The sequence below is a fragment of the Sander lucioperca genome, chromosome 11, assembly GCF_008315115.2.
Source record: "Sander lucioperca isolate FBNREF2018 chromosome 11, SLUC_FBN_1.2, whole genome shotgun sequence".
Classification (NCBI taxonomy): domain Eukaryota; kingdom Metazoa; phylum Chordata; class Actinopteri; order Perciformes; family Percidae; genus Sander; species Sander lucioperca.
Genome location: NC_050183.1, coordinates 22,304,074 through 22,330,628, shown reverse-complemented (window position 1 = coordinate 22,330,628; position 26,555 = coordinate 22,304,074). Strand labels below are relative to the sequence as shown.

The 26,555-nt window shown below is 40.8% G+C and overlaps 1 protein-coding gene across 2 annotated transcripts in view; it reads right to left on the bottom strand.

The window, feature by feature from the left end:
* cachd1 (cache domain containing 1) overlaps positions 1-26,555 on the bottom strand; it is a 102,786-nt gene that overhangs the window by 26,906 nt on the left and 49,325 nt on the right. For both annotated transcript variants that reach the window (XR_004898695.1, XM_031283816.2), the window contains exons 4-12: positions 18,552-18,658; positions 11,544-11,670; positions 8,596-8,740; positions 7,768-7,978; positions 7,434-7,583; positions 4,547-4,831; positions 3,601-3,750; positions 498-621; positions 274-391 (exon numbers count right to left, since the gene is read on the bottom strand). Coding sequence is in view for 1 of the 2 variants with exons in the window: in XM_031283816.2 (XP_031139676.1) it covers positions 274-391; positions 498-621; positions 3,601-3,750; positions 4,547-4,831; positions 7,434-7,583; positions 7,768-7,978; positions 8,596-8,740; positions 11,544-11,670; positions 18,552-18,658 (1,417 nt within the window). In the remaining variant the exon portion in view is untranslated. The remainder of the gene's footprint in view (positions 1-273; positions 392-497; positions 622-3,600; positions 3,751-4,546; positions 4,832-7,433; positions 7,584-7,767; positions 7,979-8,595; positions 8,741-11,543; positions 11,671-18,551; positions 18,659-26,555) is intronic.

Genomic DNA, 26,555 nt, shown 5'->3' with positions numbered 1-26,555 from the left:
TTTGTAGCACCTATTTTCTCTTTGGGGAAACTTTAGAAAAACACAATACTACTTGCACTATATAAGAACTTAAGTATGTATGTAATTCTTCTCATTTTACATCGCATTTAAGTGCATGCACGTTTGCTTATTTGTGGGTGTAAAATAGTGAGCAGAAAGTCAATTGTTCGATCTAGGCTGAGAGGCAAATTGCTGGACTGTGAAGTTTAATGTCACCAGTGAACACGTGTCAGATGTTTCTACAGTCTCTACTAGGTCTGTACGGACACCTACCAGTTTCCAGGCGTAGCTGACGTTGTATACTTCTTTGTTGTTGTCCCGGAGTCGGTTGGTGTGCCACGACAGAGATGAGTTGACTGGGACAGAAATGACCTGACTGCCCAGAGGGAGGCTGCAAAAAAATACACATCATTAAACAACAACAAATATACATAAAATATGTGTTTTTTTTAGGCTGAAGTCGACTTTTTATTCAAGTGTTCCTCATTCTGTCTTACCTGAGGATGTTCTGCCGGACAACAGGGAATCCTGGGATATTCTCGTAGTGGATAATGTCAGTGTGAAGGGGAGGCTCGGTCATCAAGTAGGGCCGTGTCAGTGACGGATGCATCAGGGTGTAACCTGGGAAATCAAACGACATCATTTGTTAGTGCTTATACATACTAAAGAAAAAACAACAACATACACAGACCAATTAAGAAAAACTGGATCTGCACAAACATTAAAACAACTTTTAGGGACCAGCAGGGAATGTTGTGGTCACTGTCAAACAATTCACTGTCATTAGTAGTCATAATGCACAATAACTCATGCTATCATCATTACTAGTTAACATTATTCCATACACTCTGCCAGTTAACAAATCTTAGTCTTTTAATTCAACATTTTATACAGCAACAGATCATACAGCTCTACTCAGTTTGTCTTGTAATTTCTTATACAGGTAAGAGACAATCATTAAAAATGCAACAAGAAATTAAGTGACAAGGGTTGATTCCAGGGCACAAGATACCGTAGGTGCGCATTGCCGCATATAGATATAGGTGTAGGTACATCAAAAAAGATGCTGCTTGGCAATTTGAAAGTCATTTTAAATGTATTCTATTTCTGAGGCCCAATTCATTAAAAATGCCAGAAAGACTGGGCAATCCTTGTTTTGCCACCAATAATGTAATGACATATTAAAACCAATGAGTAGCTTAAATAACACTTTATGTGCCATACATCTATTCTGGCAAATTGGTTTCCACATATTAACTGAATGTGCAGTAACTGCTCCAAAGTTAGTCAAACCTATTTCTTTAGAAGACCAGTAAAAACAATATATTTAAGAGTGTATTGTAGTACTACATCTCTAGTCTAGCCATGCTACAGTCGCTTCCTTATCAAACCATATTTGCAAAAGCCTGAGCATTAAGGAAAGATAACACATTACAGAGTTAGGAAAACATAAACCTCCTGCCTGTCAACTATTTTGGAGTGTAGAAATACTAATTTTCGTTTTTTTGTCACAACGTTGCTTATTCTAACACTGCTCTCTACCCAAAATCTTAAATTGCACTGAGAAAGACCACAGCATCAGTTCTAAACAAGAGCAGTTGCAAACAGTACTCTGCTGGTGCTAGGGAGTGCACTGCTGTGAAAAACACAGCTCTTAACAGCAGCACGAATCATTTTGGGAGTGCCAAAAAAGCCCTCAAGATACTGTATTGAAAGCCCATCTGTTGCGAAAGAAGTAAACAAACAGGACTGTGTTTTTTCTACACAGTTCTAATACACTCTGAAAAAGAGTGTGTTGGTTTGTGTGGTTTCTCACACTCTTTAAGGAGAATCCATTTGCTTTATTAGACAAGGCATCTCTGTCTTCATACGGCATGGACACGTGCATAGGGCCAGAGCGTTGATATAAAGTAGACATAAATCTATACATAATCCAGTTTAGGTATAGGCTTAATTCTGATCAACATACACTCAAAAAGATAAATGCCTCCCATGCAAAAAGCTTTCCAATTTACTCACCTGCTATTTTCAGTTCCAGGTCCAGAAGCCTCTTGTCAGCTGTGTATTTACTTAATTGTATTTACCTACACTCTAATTGCCAGCAGACGATTTGAATGTCAGCTAAATAACTTTAATGGGACTCGTTTGTCAATGTTTACAGAGTTGCTGCACTAATAAGCATGGTGCAGTAATAAGCTATAATTTGATGGCATATTTATTACAATAACAAACATTTTAGAGGGGAAAAAAGAGACTCGCACAGAGTGGCAGAGATCCACACAGCTGCAAAAATTCACTTGCAATAATTAGGTTTAAAAGTGAAAAATTACGATGCTAAACACTTATTTAAGCCATCCAGGTGGATGTCTGTTGATTTGCTCAACTATACCTCACCTCCCTCCTAAATATTTTCCCTCTCCGCTACACGTCTTCCACCTGCCCTTCACTGCTCCCTCTTCTGAGCTCCACCCAAACTAATGCAACCTTTCATTTCAACCTCATCTTGTTCCTGCTTTTAGCATGGGGAGCATTGCCCTACTGCCCAGGGCTCTAATACTAAACACAAATCAAGCCTGGGTATTGTGGTGTTCGTTGCTAGTCATATTAGATATACCTTCCCTCCCTGCTGTCTAACTCAACATTTCAACAACTTCAAGTCTGGTGAATATTCAGTTTCGTTAGGGTCATTTGCAGTGTTTTATTAGGGGTGGCATATTTAAAAGCTGAGAGTTATGTGCAAGGGTCTAAAAAGTGGGCAGAGCTCCGAGCTAATTCTTCTCTTTTCAAACTTTTTTAAAATTTTATTTCAGTTTTCATTTTTAACACCTAGTTTTCATCTTTAGTTTTTAATACTATCTATACTATAGCTTAGCAGGAGGACATTATTTCAGCCAAAATTACTAAGTATACGTAAGGGGAATCAATCTGCAGCTACAGCGCCATTTAGCATTAATGTCCCTGCTCTGTAGGCCTACAGAGCACAACTTACCTGCTGTACAGCACCAGTGGTTTAGTCAAGACCCCCTCAGCTGAGGCCAAAACAAACCAAAACCGGACATGAGCACTACCGCCCTGCAGTGTGGCAACGCACTGAGGCATGGCTAAACAGAGAATGAAATGCCAAAGAAGTGCCAGTGCTGCCATGAAGATGTCAATTAAGTCTAATAAGGGATAATGGCTGTGGAAGAAGTTGAAACAGACAAAATAACATGCAATTCCACTTGTATGTGAAACAAAAACACCCAAATATACTCTCTTCCAACAATTTGGAGTGTTTCTCTAAAGCTAATAAAGATTGATACCATGAATAGGCACAGACATGTTTTGCAGACCACTGGAGTCTGTCTGACCAGCGATAGATCTTTCCTGATTGTTGCTTGTTTTGTTACAGACTGACAAGTCTAAGCAACACACAATGTGTTACGGATTTCTTCTGCACATGGAGAAACCTTTATTTAAAGAACAGGCTGTCAAGATTTAAAGCCTTATTTGGTTACAAACACTGCTGTTCATGTGGCTGAACACAGGTTAGAAAAGGCCCTGTTTCCTGCACTGCGGTAGATCGATTTCTACCACCTCGCCTGTCTCTGTGTGACTGACCTTTGTTGTCGATGAGGAACGTGTAAGACGCCAGTGAGTCTTGGTAGTAGGTGACATCCTCCAGGATGTAGGCCAGGTTCACATCCACCCCGACCACGCCCAGGAGCAGGTTACCGAAATAACACGGCCGGCTCACGGTCATTATAAACCCTGGAGACAGAAGAACAAGAATCTAAGTAAAGTTCATTCAACACCTCGTGTTAGTTTAATACACTAAGATCATCTCTTTTTGAGCTCATTGTGTGCTTTCAATCCTTTCTGTGCAGAATACAAATTTAACGGTTTTGCTTTCAGTAAAAGTATTTATTAAAGAAATAATTTGACATTTGAGGGAAACATACTTCTTCACTTTCTTGCCGAGAGTTGGATGAGGAGATCAATACAACTCACTCAAGTGTCTGTACAATAAATATGAACCCTAGAGCCAACAGGCAATTAGCTTAGCTTAGTATAAAGACTGGAAGCAGGGGGAAACAGCCTGTCCAAAGGTAAAAAAAAAATAAGCCTACCAGCACATCCAAATCTTAATTATATCACGTTTAAATCGTCTCCCCTGGCAGGTCACAGGCCCAGTCACAAAATAGTTCCAGCATGTAACTGGTAGGCTAGATTTTTACCTTTAGACAGATCCAGGCCAGCTGCTCACTGTTTCCAGTCTTTATGCTAAGCTATGCTAATCGTCTGCTGGCTCTAGCTTCGTGTTACAGATATGGTGTCGATCTTCTCATCTGACTCTTGGCAAGAGAGCAAGAGAGCAACTAAACATATTTTCTGAATATTCGTTCAAATTGTTTGTAATTGCAATTCATATTAATTTATGTTCTTTTGGTTCAATTTTATTAAACGGATCTAAACTTGTTCAGGATGAGATCCTTTGCTATCAGACCAACGATTCAAATGTCATTCAATATTATTCCAGGCTACAGTATCTGTCTAAACCACTCACCGTCTCCCATGGGGTCAGTGTAGGGGAGGCTGAAGCGGGCCAGGTCGATCATGCGATTGGGCAGGTTAATGTAGAAGCGGCCCACTGTCGTCTCCAGGTTGCTCAGCTGGTTTAGAACCATCATACTTCCCTTCACCACTGGCATCATGGAAGCTCCGGCTGATCCGGACGAGGATGCCACAGATAAGCGGTCTCGGTTGGAAGTTCGGTCGACGCCGTATTTCACCGAATTCTGCTCTGCGAGATCCCTCAAGAAGGCCAGCTCCTTGAGGCCCGTTACTCCCTCTGAAGGAGGAGGGAATGGGATACATAATGAGTGTGGGATAAGGAGAAAGCGTTAAATTTTGCGGAATGGCAGAACGCTTACTAACCAGGGTAACTGTGCAAATGAAAAGAGGAGGGAATGGTTGAAAGGAGGTAAAAAGAATAAACCGCTCTTCACTAAAGAACGCATGACTCAAATTCCTAATATAAAAGGCAACCCACTGTTCCCCTTTCCCTCTAGCTGTAAAAGAGTTGGAAAAAAGAAATCACACTCCTGCCACCAAACATCGTCTGAATTCATCAAGAATCTTTGAAATAAGGAGTGTATGTAGAGAACAATTAACCCCACGTGGTTAAGCAGCAAGAGGCTTGCATTAAACGGGATCATTAATCAAGGTTTCACAAGTCATACTGTATTTATTTGGCATCAGCAGCAGAGATATTTCACACATGCAGGCCCTGACTTGTGAAACCTGCGTCCTGATCTCTATAAGCATCTTTTGTACAATCCTGGGCATCTGCCAAACAACAATTGTCGTCTGTGAAGCTCATGGATCATGACATGAAAAAAATCCCTCATCACTTTAAAGAAAATATGCAGCTGAGTAGTTAATGCACAGTTCAAATTCAATCTTTCCAAGCCTCAAAGTCATATAGAGGAGAATGAATAACCATGGCCGGCCCCTTCAGCTGTCCCCTGCAACATTTGGCATCCCACAACCTATTGGGAAGGATAGAGCACAGACTGTCTGCCAGTATCCAATCATTGACTGGATTACAGCAGAATCCCTTATTAATGCCAAGGCTCTGCTGATCATCACACTGGGCGACTGACCGGAGGCAATGTTGTCACGGGTGGCAATGTCAAACAAACACAAAGGAGAGAGTTTGCTGACAGCACAGGCTTTTGTTAACTTTCTCCAATCCTACTCTTCTTTCTAGGATAGGTAGAATATTTCTTATTTTATTCTTAATGTTGGAATTTTCAGGTAACTATACACATATTAAAAGACACCCTGTGAAGTTTTCTTGTAGCAAACACAGTTATGATTCTCACTAAAATGCAGTATATGTATCTTTGAGGCCTAAAGAACATATAAACATACACAAAGGCATTTTTTGGAAACTTGAACCCGGTTCAGCAGATATTTATATAATTTACCAAAAAAAAAGCTGAATAACAATTTTTTGTGGTGATTATCTTGAACCTTGCACGGTCTGTCTGTGCTTTCGTCATCTCTCCCTACAACAGTGAGCATCAGTATTCACGGTAATCAGTCCGTCATCAACCACTTACTCATGAACAGGCTTAATCAGAAAATCGCAACTAGAATGAAACGTTTATTCAGCTAGTTGAATGGAAAATTCTAAACTAAATCAACAGCCAACAATAGATTTGTTGTTCAGCCTTCTCTAAAGCGAGGATTTTCAAAGTTTTTTTGAACCTAATATCTTCTGTCATCTGTATGTCATATAAAATCATTTGAATACATGCATTTGTGCTCTGGGAAATTGTGACGGGGCTTTTTCAGTATGTTCTGACATTTTACAGACTACATTTATTTGATAAATCAAAAAACACATACAGCTATCTGCAAAATACAGTGAGTAATACGCAGATAATGATCCACCTGCAGGGTAGAAACTATCCATACTCTAGCTGACACTTTATTCAGGACGTTATTCAGACTTCTATACACAGTTTTGGTGCAGACTCCCCACACACACACACACACACACACACACAGACACAGACACACACACACACACACACAGTGCATTATACAGCGAAGGGACTGCTGATCTCCTTAAACAATCAGCACTTCACATTTGGCAGGGGATGCAGGAAATAAGACACACACACCCCCACAGTGGGCCTTTCAGCTGTATGCAATAGCCTCAGCAACAAAACAAATGTTTTTTTGGATATGCAATGCTAATAAACTCAGGACGATAGATTTCTGCATCCTTTTCATCATGAAGCTCTTTAAACAGCCAAGGTCCTCTGACAGTCATACACAGAGTGAGCAGCACACCCTTTGAAGTCTCACTCTCTCCTCTCTTAGATGTACCTAATTTCCATTCTCAGATGCAAAAGCGATTTGTATTAATGGTGGACTAATGCATGTGCAGCAGAGGTGTGTGCGTGTGTGGGGAGGGGGGTGCGTGTGTGTTGCAGAGGAAGGTGGGAATTAGAAGAGGCAGATGGATGGACAAGGACAATAAAAGAGGAAAAGGAAGCATACACACCACACCAACACAACACAACACAACACAACACACACACACACACACACACACACACACACACACACACACAGGAAAAAAAAAGGCCTTTGAGGTTCCTGAGCACCTCTCTGACCTTCAGTTTTCTCTTGAACACATTGTGACCAAGAATATAGAGAATGGATATCTAACACACAGAAACAGCTCCCAGTAGAGCAAAACAAGAATGAAGCTCTAGATGCAGATGCTAAATGTGCAAAACAAGAAAATAGCAAAATCTAAATGAATGTGGAGAATAGTAAATAGATTTGTTTTGCGCTTTATCTCTAAAAGATTTGACTTTTTGCAGACACGTGGAAAAAATGTGTTTTTAAATGTGTAAATTCGAGTGACCTACCGTTCATGAGAGCGTATGTGAGGATCATGACCGAGTTGTTGAGGTGTCGGTTCTCCTCTCTGACCACAGTGAGCGTCGCTCTCTTCTCCTGCTCCGACGACTCTCGAGATGTGATGCCAGACGACAGGTAGATGATCACCATGTCTGTGGCTGATGGAAGACAGAAACACACACAACACTCATGTCAAGTAATATCAAATGAAATGGCAAGAGAGTTGATTATGTTGTAAAATATTCCAATGAAACGGATGCACAAGAGCTGGAATTGATCTCTGAGGCAGCGCACAGACAACTGTGCACGTTCCTAATACGCTGCTTCGCCACAATTTCTTACTCTGTTTGCAGAGACTGCTGGTGTTTCGGAGCAGCTGGAAGGCCTTCTGGAAGCCGGCTGCGTGCAGTGTGGCTCCATCAGACGCCTTGATGTTGGAGATGAAGGTGCTCATCTTCCTTTTGGTCTCACTGGTGGCCGGAGAGAGCAGACTCTTATAGCACTGGTCCAGAGAACAGGAGCGAACCATCTCTGCCACTGACAAAATAGAGATCTGGAAAGGAGTGATAATGAGAACAAATAAAAATGTTATTTAATATAAAGTAATTTTATTTAAACAGGGACAATGCACAGTTAAACATGAATCTTGTATAACAAGGAGAGATGCATTGCACCAGGTTGTAGCACAATTGCTGTTTTCCACCCGTAGTCCCTGGAGCAGGTAAGTAAAGCAAGTGAAGTACAAAACATCAGAATATACAATTTTACAAACACATTCACAACTAATTTACAATAATACATATGTGCAAAGTTGCATCAATAAAATTATCATGGGCTCAATCGTTCCCACATCCTAAAACCAGTCCCCCCCCCCACCCCTTCCCAACAAAGCTATGCAATCAAAACCCTAACCCCATCCATTACACACACACACACACACACACACACACACACACACACACAAATTCATAAATGTGTACAATTTTGTTGTGGCAATATCCATATTTGTTATATGTTAATTACTTGGAATAACACTGAAAAATGATTGTGTTTCTTTTTTATTTTCCAAAGCATTTAAGCATATGTGATGCTCTCCAAACTTGCACTTAACCGTGCATTCTTCTTAACAAAGCAAGGTAAGAGAGAGAAGGATATTCCTTTTTTACTGACCTTGTCATGTTCATCTACAGCGTTGAGGATGACCAGTGCCGAGTCTCTGGCGATCTGAAGCTGGGTGTCAGTAACAGACGCTCCGTGGTCCACCATCACCACGATATGTTTGGACTGGGGACGCACCGCAGACACATACACAGGCCTGCGGGAATACACACAAACATTAACTACACAGGAATACAATTCAAGACGATATTAACACATACTATAACAGCATTTGTACAGTGATAATAAAATGTTAATGGTTTCTATGTTTCTATGTTTTCTGGAGTAAGTGTGACTCTGCAACTGTCTCACATATCTGCTAACTAAACATCATGTCAGAGTTTTCTTTTCTTGTCCAGTCTGCACTCAGCTACAGTTTTTAATTAGAGATCTCCTTCCATTTACTATTATCTACCAAACTATTTTTGGTTGAGGTTCAACATTTTATGCTACAACTATATGGGAAACCTTCAAACTTCAAAAGTTATAAAAGGAATTTCACTTTTCAAGTTAATGCTTATGTGTTTCTGAATTAGTAAATTAGATTTCAGCATATTTTTAGGCCTTGTAGGATTGACAAAAAAAAAAAAAACTTAACATAATAAACTTCCTGCTAAAGTAAGGAAATCCCCCCCGTCCCCCACCCCCCCCCCCCCCAAAAAAAAAAAAAAGAAATAAACATGACTTCATTATGGACCGTCAGCGTTAAAAATAATTCACATTTGATTCACAAAAGCGGACTATGTGCTAACTGTTTGCCTACTGTTGGTATACAAGTAAGTCTAAATCTATTATTTTATTGTGTGTGTGTGTGTGTGTGTGTGTGTGTGTGTGTGTGTGTGTGTGTGTGGTCTGCTGGACAAGGAGACACTAACACAGGGTGGAGAAGGGGAGTGATGTACTCACAAAGCCTCATTCACACTTGAAGCAAGCAACATCATTTCTCTCATGGCTGTATGCCAGCTCACTGACTTGAACAGCCAGAAAGAAGAAAAAAAAATCCAAAACACATGATAAAAAAAAAGTGAGAGCCAATGCAAAAATGCACCAGAAAGCAAGAGAGAGACAAAAGAATATTGAAAGAAAGGACGAGGGAGAAAGAGACGGCTTTAGGCCGCGGCCGCAAAAAAAACCACAACACTGGAGGTGTGAAATTCCAACAGGCTTTAGTGGTACAGAGCCACATTCCTGCCAAGGGCATGTGTAATCAGGGTGTGTAAGGGCGGCATGCCATCAACATGCCCTCTGGGCCACCCCACAGCAACTAACAAAGAGGAGTTGGAGGGGAGGGTTAGGGGAATAAGGGCAGGCACAAGTTGATGTGGTTTTTGACGTCAGCCTGTTCTGATACTTTACCAAGTGATTAATAAAACTGTTCAAATGATAACCAGTACCTGAAATTTGGTGCCGGTACCCAACGGTACCATTTATGATACTTTACTCTCTGTGTAATAACAATAACATTTCTTTCAGTGAAAAAAAAACAAGTCCAAACCTCTCAATTTTCAACAAAATAAGCCCCCTCCATACCTTCCTCTCCCCTCCCAAACCTGTCCCTACAACCTAGTACATCAAATAATTACTCATTTCTTACACTGCATTGTAACTTTGATTGTTGTATTTGTATCTTAATACATTTATCTTATTAGTTTTTATTTTCTATCTCTTTCATGACTGCTTTTAATTGCTCTTTAATGTTTTATGTAAAGCACTTTGAATTGCCTTGTTGCTAAAGTGTGCTATAGAAATAAAGTTGCCTTGCCTTGCCCTACAACAGGGGTCTCAAACTCAATTTACCTGGGGGCCGCTCGAGGTAGAGTGTGGGTCAGGCTGGGCCGCATCAAGTATTCAACAAAAGTATTCTTTGTTTGCTTTCTTAAATAAATCTTGTTGCCTCAATAGACATTTTTTAAGATTGGCGACCCGGTTCTTTCTCTCATCTCCCTGGTATTTTGTATACTCCTCAGCATGTCTAGTTGAGTAATGATGTCTGATGTTATATTCCTTGTACACCACAACTTTCTCTGTGCATATGAGACATACAGGGGTGCCCCTGTGCTCGATAGAAAAAAAGTCTCCCACTTTCACTGAAATTGCCTGTGCTCGTCACCAACCTCTCTCTTCACGGCACGTTTTGAGAGAGACATGACTGGAACTGGGTGAAGGCATATATTTTCCGTCACCCAGGAACACGTTTCAACCAAGTGACTAACGTTGATCCTTCCCCAGGTACTTCACGGTTGGCTAGCTTGACAACCGTTGGTAGACTAGCTATGGTAGCCCGTAAGTGAAAAAATAAAATAAAAGCGTGGCAATAGCGGCACACGCAACGACTCAGCAAAAAGGTGCGTTTCAGAACAACAGAAACTAAACTTTGATGTCAAGTAGCGGGGGGCCACAAAATATCATCCCGCGGGCCTCAATTGGCCCCCGGGCCGCGAGTTTGAGACCCCTGCCCTACAACCTCCAGCCTGTCAGTCTGTCACCAGGGCATAGCCTCATAGGAAGTGTAACCTAACAGCGACCTCTTTCGGCTCGCCATTATATTATATTCAAGCAAACGCTGTCTGAGTGTAGTTTTGAAAAGTGTAACCACACTTGTGACCGCTTTATCTGCATTGCCGTGACTCACTGTGACTTGAACAAGCTGCAGAGGCGACGTAGTCTCGCTCCGTCCACACCACAGCTCTGCATGGGTGTGTGTCGGATCTGAGCCCCTCTCTCAGTCAAACATGCAGGAGAAGGTTGCGCTTGCTCAGGTATCGAAATTTGGCAACGACTGATTTAATGCAAATCTGTACACAGTAGTACCGACATAAAAGATCTGCTGTACCCTAAAAAGTACAGAGTTCGGTACCCAGCCCTAGTTATTAATATCTGATGACAAATTGTGTGTTTGCTGGTACCTTTGAGCTTGACAATAAAATAAACATTACTCAAAAGTAGAGGTTAATCTGTACCTGCTGCGGTGCTCGTAACTTCCCTTGCACTGGAACTTGTGGGCAGGGAAGACTGTAAAGATGCCTTCCTCTGAGCTGAAGTACTGCCACTTTATCCCTGGGTTGGACTTCAGGTTGTCTGCCAAAACTGTAGAGAGAGGAAGAACAGCAAACTTGTTATAAAAGAGAAAAGGTTAAAGGGGATAAGGGAAAAACAAACGGAGGAGAAAGATCAAGTAAGGAAAAACAAAGTGCGATAGGCAAGGTAAAACATGTGAGTAAGTAAGGAGTTTGGTACTTTCTCTTTGTTTAGTTTTAACCTTTTACCTCTTTCAAGAGGGAGCCCTTTCAAGTTTAGAGGTTAACTGTGATTCCTGTGTGAATCAGAGTGGGTGAGAGAAACCACTCACAAGACAAGATTTATACAAAAAACACACTTCTCGGGTTCATTTATCATGCTAATTGTCATAGTTTTCATGATTACTGTGTTGGAAATTTGTGCCGTTTTGGATCTGTAAAGTCCTTTGAAACATTGTATGCAAGACTTGACATTACAAATAAATTTGACTTCACTTACTTTGACTTAAATATACATTTGAGAATATTATATTGCACATTATGATATGTGAATTCCTGGACATAATCTTGGACCTCTTTAGTTAAAATCCCAGTATTATGTTGAATGCTCAAGGTGTATTCACACAAGACAGCAAAGTGAATTTGACTGTTTGTGTTTATTCACCCCAAACTGCCATTGTACTGCATTGACAGGCATTAGCTGTAAACTAGCTAGCAACAGACCATCGTGTTTTTAATCCAATATCTAAACCAATCAGCTCTTTGATCAGGGGAGAGCCATTTTCCGTCATGCTCTGATGTTTTGTAGTCGGTGGATAGCAACTGTGCAACCTGGCTCCAGAAACTGCGACTGCCTTGATCTTGTGAGGTTATTGTTGTATATGTTTACATGAGATGATGTCAGAGCAAATCGGGATCAAATCAGACAGAAATGTAACCAGCATGCATTGTGCAGTGATAGATTCTGCGAGGCCTGGCTCATATTGAAGGAGCCTGCTTTTAACTCAGGTACACACAAACGCCTGGAACATGTCTACTTTACCTCTGATAAACAGCTGTGCATTGTTTTCTGTTATTGGCCTTTTCACACCTAATTCAGATCAATGCAAACCTGCCTATTCAGGCACGACGAGCAGTTAAATAACCCGTTTCAGACTGGACATTAAAGTATACACATGTAAATGTTTTCCCATTCACACCAGAAGTCTGAATTGTTCAACTACTTGGAAAGTATACGATACATTTTTTTCATGTGAACACCGGAACTCGATCTGTGTTATAACTGTGACTGCAGGGCGAGCTGAAATAACAGCCTTGACTACAACCTCTGCAGAGACACTGAGCCTGAGTATTTGCTCAACACTAACAGACGGACAGATTTGCTTTACTGGGTGACAGAGTCAACAGTATCTTCCCAGAGATCCCATCACAAAGCCAGCAACTTCCTTTCCGCTCATCGCAACACAAAACTGCCTTTCACAAAGAGATGGGGGAGGAGGGAGTTAGAGAGAAACCAATATATTTCTTATTAGTACAGATATGCAGATCAGCCATGGCAAATCCTCAAACAGTGTATAGCAAATCAACTAATTCTATAAATATAGATTAACAATCTAGCACAGATCTTGTCCGGATGCAAATCAAATAGCAGATAGTCAAGAAACTGTAGATATAAGGCTATGGAACAAACTGCCATTTCACATACACTTCTGTTTTATGTCTTTGCTTAAACCCAAATATCCACAAGACTCCTACTTGTTTTTGGCTAGAAATTAATATATAATAATATTCAGTCCAATATAACATGTTCTAAGAGAAAGTTTGGTTTGATTTAGCCAGGTATTACAAGGTTTAATTTCTTACTACTAATAAATATTCATCGTGGTTTCTGAAGGTCATTAGCAGCTGTACATTTAGCTGACTATTTGTTATGATTCGGGTGGAGGTTTCCACAGACGGGTAGGAATTCAAATATCGTATTAATTAGGTCTACATTTTTTGCCTGACATGCTAACCACTATTCATTCATAACAGCTGGGTCTAAATAGTTTCAAAATGTGGTTCTTGGCTTGTGATCACAATTAATCACCTGCTAACGAGAACCTGTTTTGACCTTTTCCAACCTCCCAGCAATATTATGATCCAAAGAATTATTTTTTCAGGCAGGGGTGGAAAATCATTCGTCAAATTTTCAATTTCAACTAATACTAACATCCGAAACAACCGTCCAACTGCCAAACATTATAAACAGCACCAAAAAGCACCTCTGGCTACACGCATTTGGCAAAAGAACTATGCTTTTTTGAGACACCCTGGTCGCCCATCATACATCATCCTTGCCCAGTCATTCAATCCATCTCTGAGGCTCATATAAACAGGAAACACTCAGTTGTGTTGACAGTGGATGAAGGGCCCTGTATACATCTGTCAGACTACACTGCTCCACTCTGCCACCAGTGTTTAGATCTTCCCAGAAACAGATGGGCAAGCCAAGAAATATGATCCAAATAACACCCATTTTCTACAACCGTAATACTGCTGACGGTTTGTAATGACCTGCTTTGACACACACACACACACACACACACACACACACACACACGTTTGTTTCACTATCTTTGTGGGGACCCGTCATTGACATAATGCATTCCCTAGCCCCTTACCCTAACTTTAACCATCACAACTAAATGCCTACCTAAGTATACTGTATTTCCCAGTTTTTGGACCCCACGAATATAGTAAAACAAGCACACACACACACACACACACACACACACACAGACACACACACACACACACGTGTAGTACAAGTATTGGACAAATTTAAAATTTGGACCTGACAATGGCGCTACATACAAAGTGACGGGAGCACTAGAGTTGTACAGACATTTCGTCAACATAGAGTCTGGACCAGTGTTGTTGTACTTGAGATTGGTCTTGGTCTAGACTTGGTCTCAACTAGGGCTGGGTATCGTTCAAAAATCTTCAATACCGGTTCCTTAACAATACTTTTTCAATACCAATTTTCTAAAACATAAAGAAATGACAACATTACACATCACGGCACAGCTCTTTTTACTTAGTTTTCAGCTCCTAGTACATGAGCCGTCTCTGTGTAAGGTAGAGTTTTTCCTGCGTGTCTCTACTGTAACATTAGACAGCCAATCACAAACATTATTAGATCTTGGTAGAAGCATGCTGCGTGCTGATTGGCTCACTGACGCTGATGAGATTTACTCCTTAGGTATTAAAACTGGATATTGAATAACGAGGCATTTTTCTGATACTCGATACTTTAGAGGCAATTCGGTCAGTGCCTAAAAAGTATTGAATTCGGTACCCAGCCCTAGTTTCAATCCCTCAAAGTCTTGGCCTTGTCTTGGTCTTAATACACTCTGGTCTTGGTCATGCATTGGTCTTAGTAGTGGACCGAAAGCCCGGGCAACACACCATTCAACCTCATCATCCATAGAGTCCTGTCGTTAGTGTGGCTTTGCTTATAAACGAAAAAAAAACTAAAAATTAAAAAAATATATATAGTGAGCATCTGCATGCAGTGTGTGGTGCTACATTTTCACTCTTCTCAGTGAAAATCTGGCCCTGCACGAAACATTTACAACATTAGTAGTATGCTGTAATTCATTTGATTTCACTTTAAAGTGCTCATATTATGTTCATTTTCAGGTTCATAATTGTATTTAGAGGTTATACCAGAATAGGTTTACATGGTTTAATTTTCAGAAAACACCATATATTTGTTATACTGCACATTGCTGCAGCTCCTCTTTTCACCCTGTGTGTTGAGCTCTTTGTTTTAGCTACAGAGTGAGACATCTCACTTCTGTTCCATCTTTGTTGGGAGTCGCACATGCGCAGTAAGTACTGCTAGCTTGTCAGTTGCAGAGTATGAGGGACTGCCACGCTAGCAGCTAGGCGAGCATTGTAACGTGTGTTACAAAGTGACGCACGTTCGTCAAGGAAGTAAAGGCTGGACTACAATAGAGCTGTTTGGAGCAGTTTGTGAACAGTGTTTTCTGTTGGAGATGGTAAGTCCCTTTGGGGTGGACTTTGGACTTTTTCACTTTGTAAACCTATAATGTGCACAAAAAGATATATAACACAAAGGTTAAGGGGAAAGGCCAACAAGCATACTATGAGCACTTTAAGGTTCTGTTAACCTGATGCAAATGAAGGCAAGGCTTTGCAGCATGACAAGGCCACTGAGCACCCATATGGATGAAATTGCACATGACGAAAGGAAGGCTGCAAAGAGATAAAAATGGACGGAAGAAAGAAGATGGATCAAACTAGTCCTCTAATCAAACAGCACTCGACCACCAGTCATCTTCCATCTACTTGTCTTTTCAGCCCAACCTGCTGGTACCACTATTGATGCCCCCCACATCAACTATCTCTCTCCTGTTTCCCCCCAAAAAAAGTAATCGGGAAGATGAGAGGAGAGAAATGGAACAAATACAATACAGTCTTGATGTAATTACTCCATTTCAATCAGCTCTCACCCCTCCTTTCATCCCCTTCATTCATCATTCTCTCCCCCTCAATTATCCCTCCCTCTCTCACCCGCTCCTCCTTCCCCTCCGTAGCTGCTTGTTTAGACTGGGCTGAGACAAATGGGAGAGAATGAATACGCTGGGAACGTGGGGGTCAAGGAGGGCTGAGTGTGAGGGACAGGGAGAGGAGAGGGGTAACTTGAACTCGCCGTGACAGGCTTGCAAGGAAAATAACACCCAGCCGATGGTGACGTGTTATGAATGGCAGTCATTATGAATGGTTTGCAGAGAGAGAAGCAGGCTGGGATGTCTGGAAAAAAAAACATAGGAGAGGGGCTGCAGAAGAAGAACAAATGATGCTGGAAGTTTCCTGTAAAGAGGGGAGGAAGAGGGGGGCAAGTGCAATATCCAGGGTTAAATGGAGGAGTAAAAAGTTCAGTATGCTTTAAATAAACTAGTTTGTATCCAGTGTCAACAACACATCTAAAAGGAAAAAGTGCTGATCTGTTTTGAATGGCCATACACGAAGGTGCAGCCACCCTGTTTCGGACGTCCGAAAAGAGTGCGTGCGATTTGAATCATACGAATGTCTTTAAGCAGTCCATCCAGGATTTATTTTAGGATTATTGCGCCCAGAATAATTCAATTTGCAGCAATTCTTTTTAAAACCCTGAGCTAAAATCTGCAACAATTTTGTGTTATTTTACAATATATTGCAGTAAGTAAGCTAGCCAGGCAAAAACATGTTTTAACACTGAATTCATGCTATGCAATATAGTGCTGTCCACAAGCTCTGCAAACCAAATGGTTCCGTTTAGGTTTTGGTGACATAAATTGGAGAACTTGCCATAGGGAAACACAGCCCTTGTCTATGTAGTTAAAAGGAAAGGTGGAGTTTGAAGCTGGATTTTTATTTGCTTGTGACTGGTTAAAGCAGGGATCAGTAGAACTTCCTTTAATTCTTGCGATCATACAATCACCAATTCCTGGAGGGAACTGGCAGTAATTTTATTTTACAATGTGTGCTGGACTGACACTGGAAGTTTAAAAGACACAGAGAAAGGGAGTTCAATATTCCGGGAAATTCAGCCCGTACTGTATGTGTCCCGAACCCATGTAATACAGCTTGATATTTCTTCTCTGGAAGCAGAGGGAACACACTGCTAACCAAGCGATGGCATCAGAACAGTAAAACCAGCAGGGGAAAGTTGGCCTTTGCCTGGTCTTTAGTCAATTTGGTCCATTTTCTTCCTAATCAAATGTAGATCGACATATGTGGTGCAGACGTGGGTTTTACATAGTAATATTCTGCAATGGGCTTATGCAATCTGAGACTTCAATAAAAGTAATGTGGGAGCAGGGCATTGCTCTCTCTCCTATGACGATGTTGAGGTTACATGTATGTACTATGATGACATGAATACGCCTCATTTTTGTGACAACTGATGCAATTTCCATTTGAGGTAAAGTGAGGACAAAGCTGACAAAGCCCTTAACAACAAGATGGTAACAACATACACTGCCTGAATACAATAGCAGACAGAGTTCAAAGTCAAACAAAGTGCATTATATCTCAGGCTGTAAAAATCATTTTAAAATCAAACGGGAGGAAAAAACAGAGAAGAGCCAGAGAGGGAAAGAGAAGAAAGTGAGTGAGGGAACACAGGAGAGAGTGTGAAAACATCTCTTTAGACACGCACAGCTAATTATTTCCACATCAGATCAATGTCCTCTTCTTTGAACATTTCAGAAGATAAGAAGAATAGAAAAGATAATACAACTTTTTAATTAAAACTGGTTGCCATGGCAATGTCTGTTAAATTATTCATAGTAAAAAAAGAAAAGGATTCTGAAGTTTAAATGGTAGGTCCAATGTGTAGGAATTTCTCGCATCTAGCGTTGAGATCATATATCGCAATCAACTCTCTCGCACCGCGCAGTTCAAAGTACGTATTACAGCTACGGTAGCCTTCACGCTTCAAAAAGCCGGTCTCTTGCTCTTTTCAATATCCTTTTTCTTTTTCTGGGCGAGGAAGAAGACTCCTGTTCCTGAAATTTGGATTTTGAATACGTGTGGTCCTCCATGTTTCCTTCTTCAAACTAGAGGCAAAAGGGCCGGGAAGCGACGATACCCATTAGCAGCACCTGTGAGTTTATCATGTGACAGCGAAAACGTGAAACGCGGAGCAGTATGTTCTGTACGTCCCTTACCGGCTAACGTATTTCAAGATGGCGCATGAATATGGAGCGTCTACCCCAGTTCATGCGAATGCAAATGTAAAATTTCAAGCCAAAATGAATACTTGGAATTGATGGTGGTGGTAAATATTCATGAAAAAGAAGCTTTGTGTGTCCATGTTTCAGTTGTTAAACCAACTCAGTTTGTATGTGAGCAAATTCTTGCCTCGTGTGTGTGTGTGTGTGCGTGCATGCGTCAAACCTGAGTTGAGGTCCCGTCCAGGGTTAAAAGCTCGGCTGTTGACGTTGGGGGAAAGTCTGTCACAGCAGATGGTCTTGGATACGTTGGTATTGAAGTTTCCATCAAACCTAAACACACACAAACAGGCAACATTTGAGACATTTATAGAGCATGTTCGACTCATTTCTTGGTAGAGCAGCTCTGACAATTCTCTCAGCACTAACAGATTTACTACTCCGCAGCTTTATTTCCAATAAAAACCAAACTCACAGGTTTGCAAATACCTCTGACTTCATGGTAATGTTTAGGTTTTAATTTAAAAAATAAGATCTACACAATTTACACAAATAGTAAAGACATTTTTGTGAAACCATGAAGTTAATCCAATTACATAAAACATCTGTTGAAACTAATGAGTAATGAGACCCTGCTTGTTTCATCTGAGCTGAATTGTATCGCTGGCTATATCATCTGTTGCCCAGACCTCATATTAAAGTAGGAGTAATTGGCTGATGAATAATATTTTCCATGGAAAACTACTTGGATTCTGCTTTTCTTTCAACAAAGCTTATACCCAGTTCCCTGAATACATCTGTATAACGTAATTGTAGGAAGGGCTGCCTGCTGTCACAGAACCTCAAACTTGCATTATCAGTATCTGTTATCCCCCCCACATCATTTCATTTTTCAACAGAACTTAAGAGTTGAGCCATTGTTCTTCTTATGGTTATGGTCGATATTAGTAGTTTTGAAAAATCTATGTGTATATTGATTATAATATTATTCTCACTGGTTGTTACCTGGCTAAACACAATGTTAATGATAAGACAATCTAACTTCCAACTGACTTTAATCTGTAAACCAAAAAGTTATAAAGAAAAAAAAAAGGATGCATCAAGTCAACACAAACATGAAAAATAGAAGTGACCCATTTTTTTTTAATATGCAGGAACCGGCTGAAATTTTTTTGTCCAAATCCTTGGAACTAATTGTACTACACGTCATCATGGCTATCAAGGGGCAAATTCAGGTCAGCTGGATATGAGCCACTTTACTCTTTTATAAGTGTGAGCATCACTGTGCACAGCATTAAGTTATCTTATACAATTTTCAGTTCTTTTATAATCTGGAGCAATTTTACATCAAAATAAAAATGATCATAAAAAAACTTTTCCTGCATCATATTGTATTACAGCTTTTTGTTAAAGGCATATTATATGTGTTCCTTATCCTATGAACAGTTATGGGTAGTAATCTAAAAAATAACACAAAACACAAGCACACATATCTGTCTCCTTAGTCCTTGGCATCAATTACATTTTTCTAATATGCTCTTTCTCTCTCATGTACTAAACAAAGTGACTGTTAGCACCGAGGATACATCGCTGATGGCAGTTATACCCTTTGACAAAAAGAGGATCAGCAGTTAACCTTTATCTGCAAACAGAATGAGCTCATAATTAACATGTATTATGTTTAAAAATATGCTAGTTCCCAGCAGCGTTGCTTGCTTGCACTGTAACAGAGCTCTATTGCAGTGTAAAAGATGAGGCCCAGTAATGCAGCGCTGTCCTTCAGCAAACACACACCCAAATGTGTTTAAGAGGTGTCGAAAAATGAGACCGTTGTTGCCATCAGCACATCTTTAACACATGGTTTTCTACGAACATCTAAACACATATCACATTACATTTAGTGTTAAGCAACAGCATGGGTAGTGTTATTTTAAAATCTATTTTGTGTGTGTGATTTGATAGCGAAGCCCGGTTTCCAGAGTTCATATCTCTGGATTTAAGAGCTGATAAAGGGGGAGGTATGCAGAGGAGCATAGCCTGTTCTGCACTGCACCAAGCCTGGGTGCTTTGATCCTTCCATCACTCCAACTACACACCCCATGCCCCCCCAACCTGGCTCTCTCTCTCTCACACACACACACACACACACACACACACACACACACACACACACACTCTCTCTCTCTTTGGCTCCCTCTGCTTGCAGACCTGGCCCGGTTTGATTGACAGGTGCTGTGATGTGCAAGCTGTGTTTGAACTTCACTCATTTAGAGTCCCATAAGGCCAAAGTCATTACTATTCTCCATCAACCCACTTTGCATAGAAGCGGTGGGCAGGACGCTCAGCACAAATGTGTGCCAGATAAAAAATACATTTGCAGCCGCTTTGAATTCCACATCATAAACACATATGAGAACCAGAGAGAGAGAGAGAGAGAGAGAGAGAGAGAGAGAGAGAGAGAGAGAGAGAGAGAGAGAGAGAGAGAGGGCAAAAATCTGTTTTGCAGGCTGGACTCGCCCGTCACAAGCAGGAACAGCACTAGCTTTATTTGATTTACAGAAAATAAAGAATAGAAAGCCAAACTCTTATCTACGAATGTTTCAATCTGAATGCATGGTGCTTTAAATCATTCTTCCATTCATCATGTTTATAAATAATGTATTTTAGGAATGCTTGCTTGATTAACCATACCTCCCAAAAGGGGTTGTTCTCTGTGCAGCAATTAGAAATGATCCTGAGGACAATTAAACAGATAGACAGCAGCAGTAATGGGCCTGTGAGTGTCCTTTAAATTTAAACTACAATCTATTGATGCTCTTTACATTTTTAGAAAAACACATTTTTCTTTGCTTTAAATCCAGAATGTAAATAAAATATATACAATGCATCAGTTCTAAAGAGCCAAATGGGGTTTTGCAAGAGAAAAAAAAAAAACAGGCACCCACCTCTAATTAAGGCAGCACCTGTCGTGTTCAGCAGTGCTAGCCATCCACTGTTAATACAATCCATTATATTAGGATTGTACCCTGCTGCAGGAACCATGTATATCCACAGAGGAGGCAATCACACACCATTCAAAAAGCCCAGTGTATACAATTACCTTGAAGAGGTTTGCTGTTGTGCAAGCTCCAACGTCAAGAGTAATACCCTTTCTAATGTGTTTGTAATGCTTCAGTAAACAACAAAATACAATTTTGTAAAAATCTGTGAATAAGCAGAAATGGTAAAGAAGAAGAGAGCAAAAGTAAAGGAAAGCAGGCTGCCTGGCAACAGTAGTATACATGATAAACACCTACGTACTGTCAAACATTACATTTGTGTAATTAATAACCTTACTGTCGCCTATCTCCAAGTGGAAATGACTCTCGATGTTACAGACACTCTTTCAATAAGGGCCATTTTTAGCTTTGACGAAGCGATGTCTCATGTGTTTTCACACTCTCCAGCAAAATGTTTCTTCTTTTCCCAGTGTGGTGGCTCTCTCTTACACATATTTATGGCTGTTTGACTCCCTGTGGTCTTTACATAAAGAATCACACAGATGTTTGTACAGGTGAACCTGCTCGGCCAGTCTTCCCAGCCAACCATGTCAAAACGGAAGTTACAAAAAGTCAGAGGTGCATGACGAGGAGCCTTTGCACTGGAAACAACAGACGTGGTGATATTGTATGGCACCCGCACCTCACGCGCCTGGAACACCATGGCGACCATAAACCTAGCTTCACACTGCTGTGCTGCCCATTAATCTACCTACTAGGGAGTAAAGGCTCTGACACACCAACCCGACGGCTGACTGTCGGCAGAAAAGGCCGTCAGACAGATCATTTGGCTCCCGTCGGTCCAAAAAGTCCCTCGGAACACACCGAAGCGACGCCGACTTGAGCGTACGTTCTGCGCGTGCACGAGACGTAATACGTCTCTATAACAGCAGGCAGCGTTAATCTGTATTGTCGCCCAAAAAATGAAAACCGGAAATGACGAACGTGTCACGTGGGTCTGGCTTCTCCCGAATTTCAAAGCCGACCATAATGGCGGCTGATTCGGAATACGATCTCGTATTTTATGAAAATAGTTCACTGAAACGTGTTTCTGAAAACATTTTAAGCGAGAAATAGGCCATACGACTAAGACTTTGAAAGGCGTTCGTCACGCTCATCCCGCTCGTCATTTCCGGTAAGTGTTTCGACATAAGTGCACTGATTCGCTAGTCAAGGGCTAGCACTCCACCAATCAGATTGGTCATTGATTCTGACTGCCCACTGGCCGATTCAACATGTCAAATCGGCCCAAATTAAAGCTGACGGCTCCTCCGACTGACGACGGCACAGAACACACCAAACAGACTCGAGTCACCGACCTCGCCAGACTGTCCGGCGGTCGATAATCGGGTTGGTGTGTCAGCGCCTTAAGGGGTGGACTGGAGAATGCGCTCCTTTTGTTCTATTAACTTTTCAAAATCACTCAGGTTATTTAGCAATATGATGACTGCAATCGTTTAGATGTAAGTCTGAATGGGTGTGCAAGTACTGGAGACAGGCCACATAATGGGGACCCAAAGACCTCCCTCCCTGCTTAATCTGTCCTTACTATTTGTGAATATCAACAGGGGAGGGGAGGAAGGAAATAAAAAAGGGAAGTATTGGAAGGAAGATAAAGAGGAGGGGAGTATATCAAGAAGGGAAAACAGAGACTAGAAGGAAGAATAAATAAACGAAAAGTGTATGGGAGGAAAGGACGGAGGAACAAAGAAGAGAAGGAAAGAGGAAGAGGTTGACATTAACAGGGGCATGCGGAGAGAGAGAAAAAATATTTACACCTGTTGAGGTCACTTAAACAAACCCCCTCCTAACCTGCCTGGTATTTTGCCATCTCCTTCTCTGATGTGCAAACAGAGGTATACTCATTGTGCTGACTGAGCAATCAGAAGATCAACTTGATCTGAAGCTGGAACTCTTGAGTAGTTGCCATGTATGCTCTTGATCTGGACTGTAAATCTGCCGATAGAACAGATGGTGAGAATTCCTCTTAAGAAACAGGAGCTCTGTATTAGCACTATGGTGTCTTTATGTTTAATTTATGAGTGAGGGTACTGGAAATTCTGCAATATCATCCCTCATTTGATATGATGATATAATGTTAGGCATTTGGTTGTTTTCTCTTTAGCAACCCAGACCCATGCTAGTGACTTTGTCAAATGGGACGTAGCAAAAGCAGGTGTGCAAACCAATATGCGTACAATTATTGTAGTTGAAAAACCTGCAATGTATAAATTATATATACACATCTGTTTTGTGAAATGAGTTAGAGATCCTTTTGCACAACGCACATCTCAGTTGTCTCAAACATATACTGTAGTATGAGAAAGCTTTCTGAAACTTTTTATTTTTTAAAAGACAATAAAAAAACACTATATCTAAATGTACAATATAAGGACACAGAAGTTGCATATCTTATGCCTATTGTATTGAAAAGTGAAAGCCTGATTTATGGGAAAGATCAGTATTTGTCACAGATAGGAGCAGGGTTGCAAAAAGTATTTCTTTAAATTGTATTAGACACAGTAATAGAGGTAGTAATGGGCATAGACTTAACATGAATTGGCACCATGAAGTGAGTTATGAGTTAAAGTGCTCATATTATGCTTTTTGGCTTTTCCCCTTTCCTTTATTGTGTTATATATCTTTTTGTGCACGTTATAGGTTTACAGGTCAAAAAGCCCAAAGTCCACCCAAAGGCACTTACGAGCATAATATGAAAATGAGCATAATATGAAAATGAGCATAATATGAGCACTTTAAATGGATGGATGGATTGCCGTGAATTTTGGAACAAAACATTCATGTATCCCTCGGGATAAATTGTAGTTACTTTGGTGCCTTAACTTTTCATCTAGCACCATCATTACCTCAAAATCGCCAAACTTCACCACTGCGATGCCTGCAGGGAGCTTGAATGGCCCGGCCAGCTTTAGGGAGACCTTGTCATGTTAACTTTCCCTCTTCTTTTATTTTGGTGAGACATATAGCATTTTCCTTGCACAGTCCATTTGCAGCTTATCTCCTCTAGAACTACTAGTGAAATGAGACCATTAAATTCCACCTGGGCTGCTCCCAAGCACACTTCTCACTTTTACAACTACATAGCAGTGGAACTGTTGAAATGAGCAACTGGAGATTGCATGTTAAAAATATAAACGGACACGCACAGACACACACACTCTACAAGTCACATACATTTTCTATTTTCAGGTACAGTCTGTCGTTGAGACCCAGCTGTGATTAAAGCATACCACTGGGTACTAAGCACTGCCCTTGGTAGCCTCCCTGTGAAATGATAGCCTGCTAGCTTGACGGCTAACAGACATGAACACTCTGTGAACCACCTGATCCCCCTCTAAACTGGCTGACCTGACTGAGACCCCCAGAAGCAGCTGATGCCTGAGACTAATAAAGGACACTCTGAGGTAGACTACGTAGAGCAGAATTCCTGTCCTGGTTTTGGCATAGATCCTTTTCAACCAGGAACATGAAATTACTTTTTCTTTCTGACTTCTTTTTCTTTTCTTGTTCTTTAAAAAAATATTTCTCTTTTGCATTTTATGCCTTAATTAAGCGAGATGCGACAACCTTTCCTGGTTGGATGCGAACCAGGGAGATTGCGGCATGGCCGGGCCCTTAACTACTAGGCAGCCATTTTTTTAAGTAAATAGTTGAGCGGCACTGCTGTATAGTACTTGAACTTGAACTATTTGCAAACAATGTTTATTAATATTAATCATTAGAGTCCCACTGATCCTGGATTTTTGGCTTATACCAATATCTGTTTTTGAGTTACAATAATCAAACAGTATATCAGCCAATAATATGTTTTTCATAAAAACATGACATACACAAACATCTTTGATAAAGATCTCTTAAATTAATTTAAGATTTGTGACCAGGACATGTAAACAACAACAACAACAACAACAACAAATAAACTTTCAGTTCTCTCTGGTGGACAAATTAAGTACCAGTCTCTAAATTATTTAAGCATACATTTGTCATTTCTGTAAGTTCTTGTTGCGTATCAGCCAACATTTTCACAGATGCAGATGAAGCCCCCAAAATTATTGGTATGGATTTACTAACCATTTTATGAACAAGGATTTTGTTAGCATTCAAAAACTACAGTTCCCGTCAGTTTTAGACATACTGAAGGGACATATCAAAGCCTAAACTAACCTAAGAGGTGCTTGGTTCTTCAGCTGCTTCCTGATGCAGAGCGCTCAGAAGAGAGAGCACAATTATTCCGCATACTGTTCCTTAAAGTATCTCACAAACTTGCATAAACCAAAAAATTAAAGCCAGCGAGCTGTGTGCATTTTTCCTCCCCTGAGGAAGATCCTTTGAAGTTCAGGGATCTGTCAGACTCAGCTTTAGTTTGGTATGTCCATCCCACCACAACACCACCCCCGCATCAGTCCATCCTTCCTACCCGGGTCTTATATCATCTTTTTCTCAGCAATTTCTGCCTCAAACGGTCTCTCAGAGCTGTAAATCTATGATTTTGGACATGGGTGCACGAGTCGGGACATAAATACAACATGTCTGCGTGTGAACAACTGTTGAATGTATGTACAGTATGTCTTGTGCATGGTTTGACTACAGATGGCCAGTGGCTCTGAGCCAGGCGGTCTCCTCGCTGCAAGACTGAAGAAAGGACAGGCGACCTTGCAGCCTGTGAAGTCTGCAGCACGAAAACTTCAGAGAGCAATAACTGGTTACATCGGCTGATAAAGGGGAGGGAGATAGACAGAAATGGAGAGAGAGAGAGAGAGAGAGAGAGAGAGAGAGAGAGAGAGAGAGAGAGAGAGAGAGAGAGAGAGGATGATGGGTAGAGACAGCTGCTGCTCTGTAGATTAGAACTGAAAGCAGCTCTCAGCTTTGAACTGTGTTTTTGCCTGCTGGAGTTGGTGATTGGCTGAAAAGCTGGGTCTACACTGTGGCCTGGGGCATTTTTAAACTCTCTCAGTAGCGGACTTAAAAGATGACACATTTGGTCTCACACCCAGTTTCAAAATACACTTTTGTCATGTGGGCACCCTTTCCACAAAGCCCCATGACTATATTAAGAAACACAATGAAGATAATATACTAAAATCAAATTTGTGTCACTTTGTCATCAATAACATTGCCATTTGTGTTGCAAGGTTTAGAATTTTTTAAATATCAAGATTAAATAAAAAATG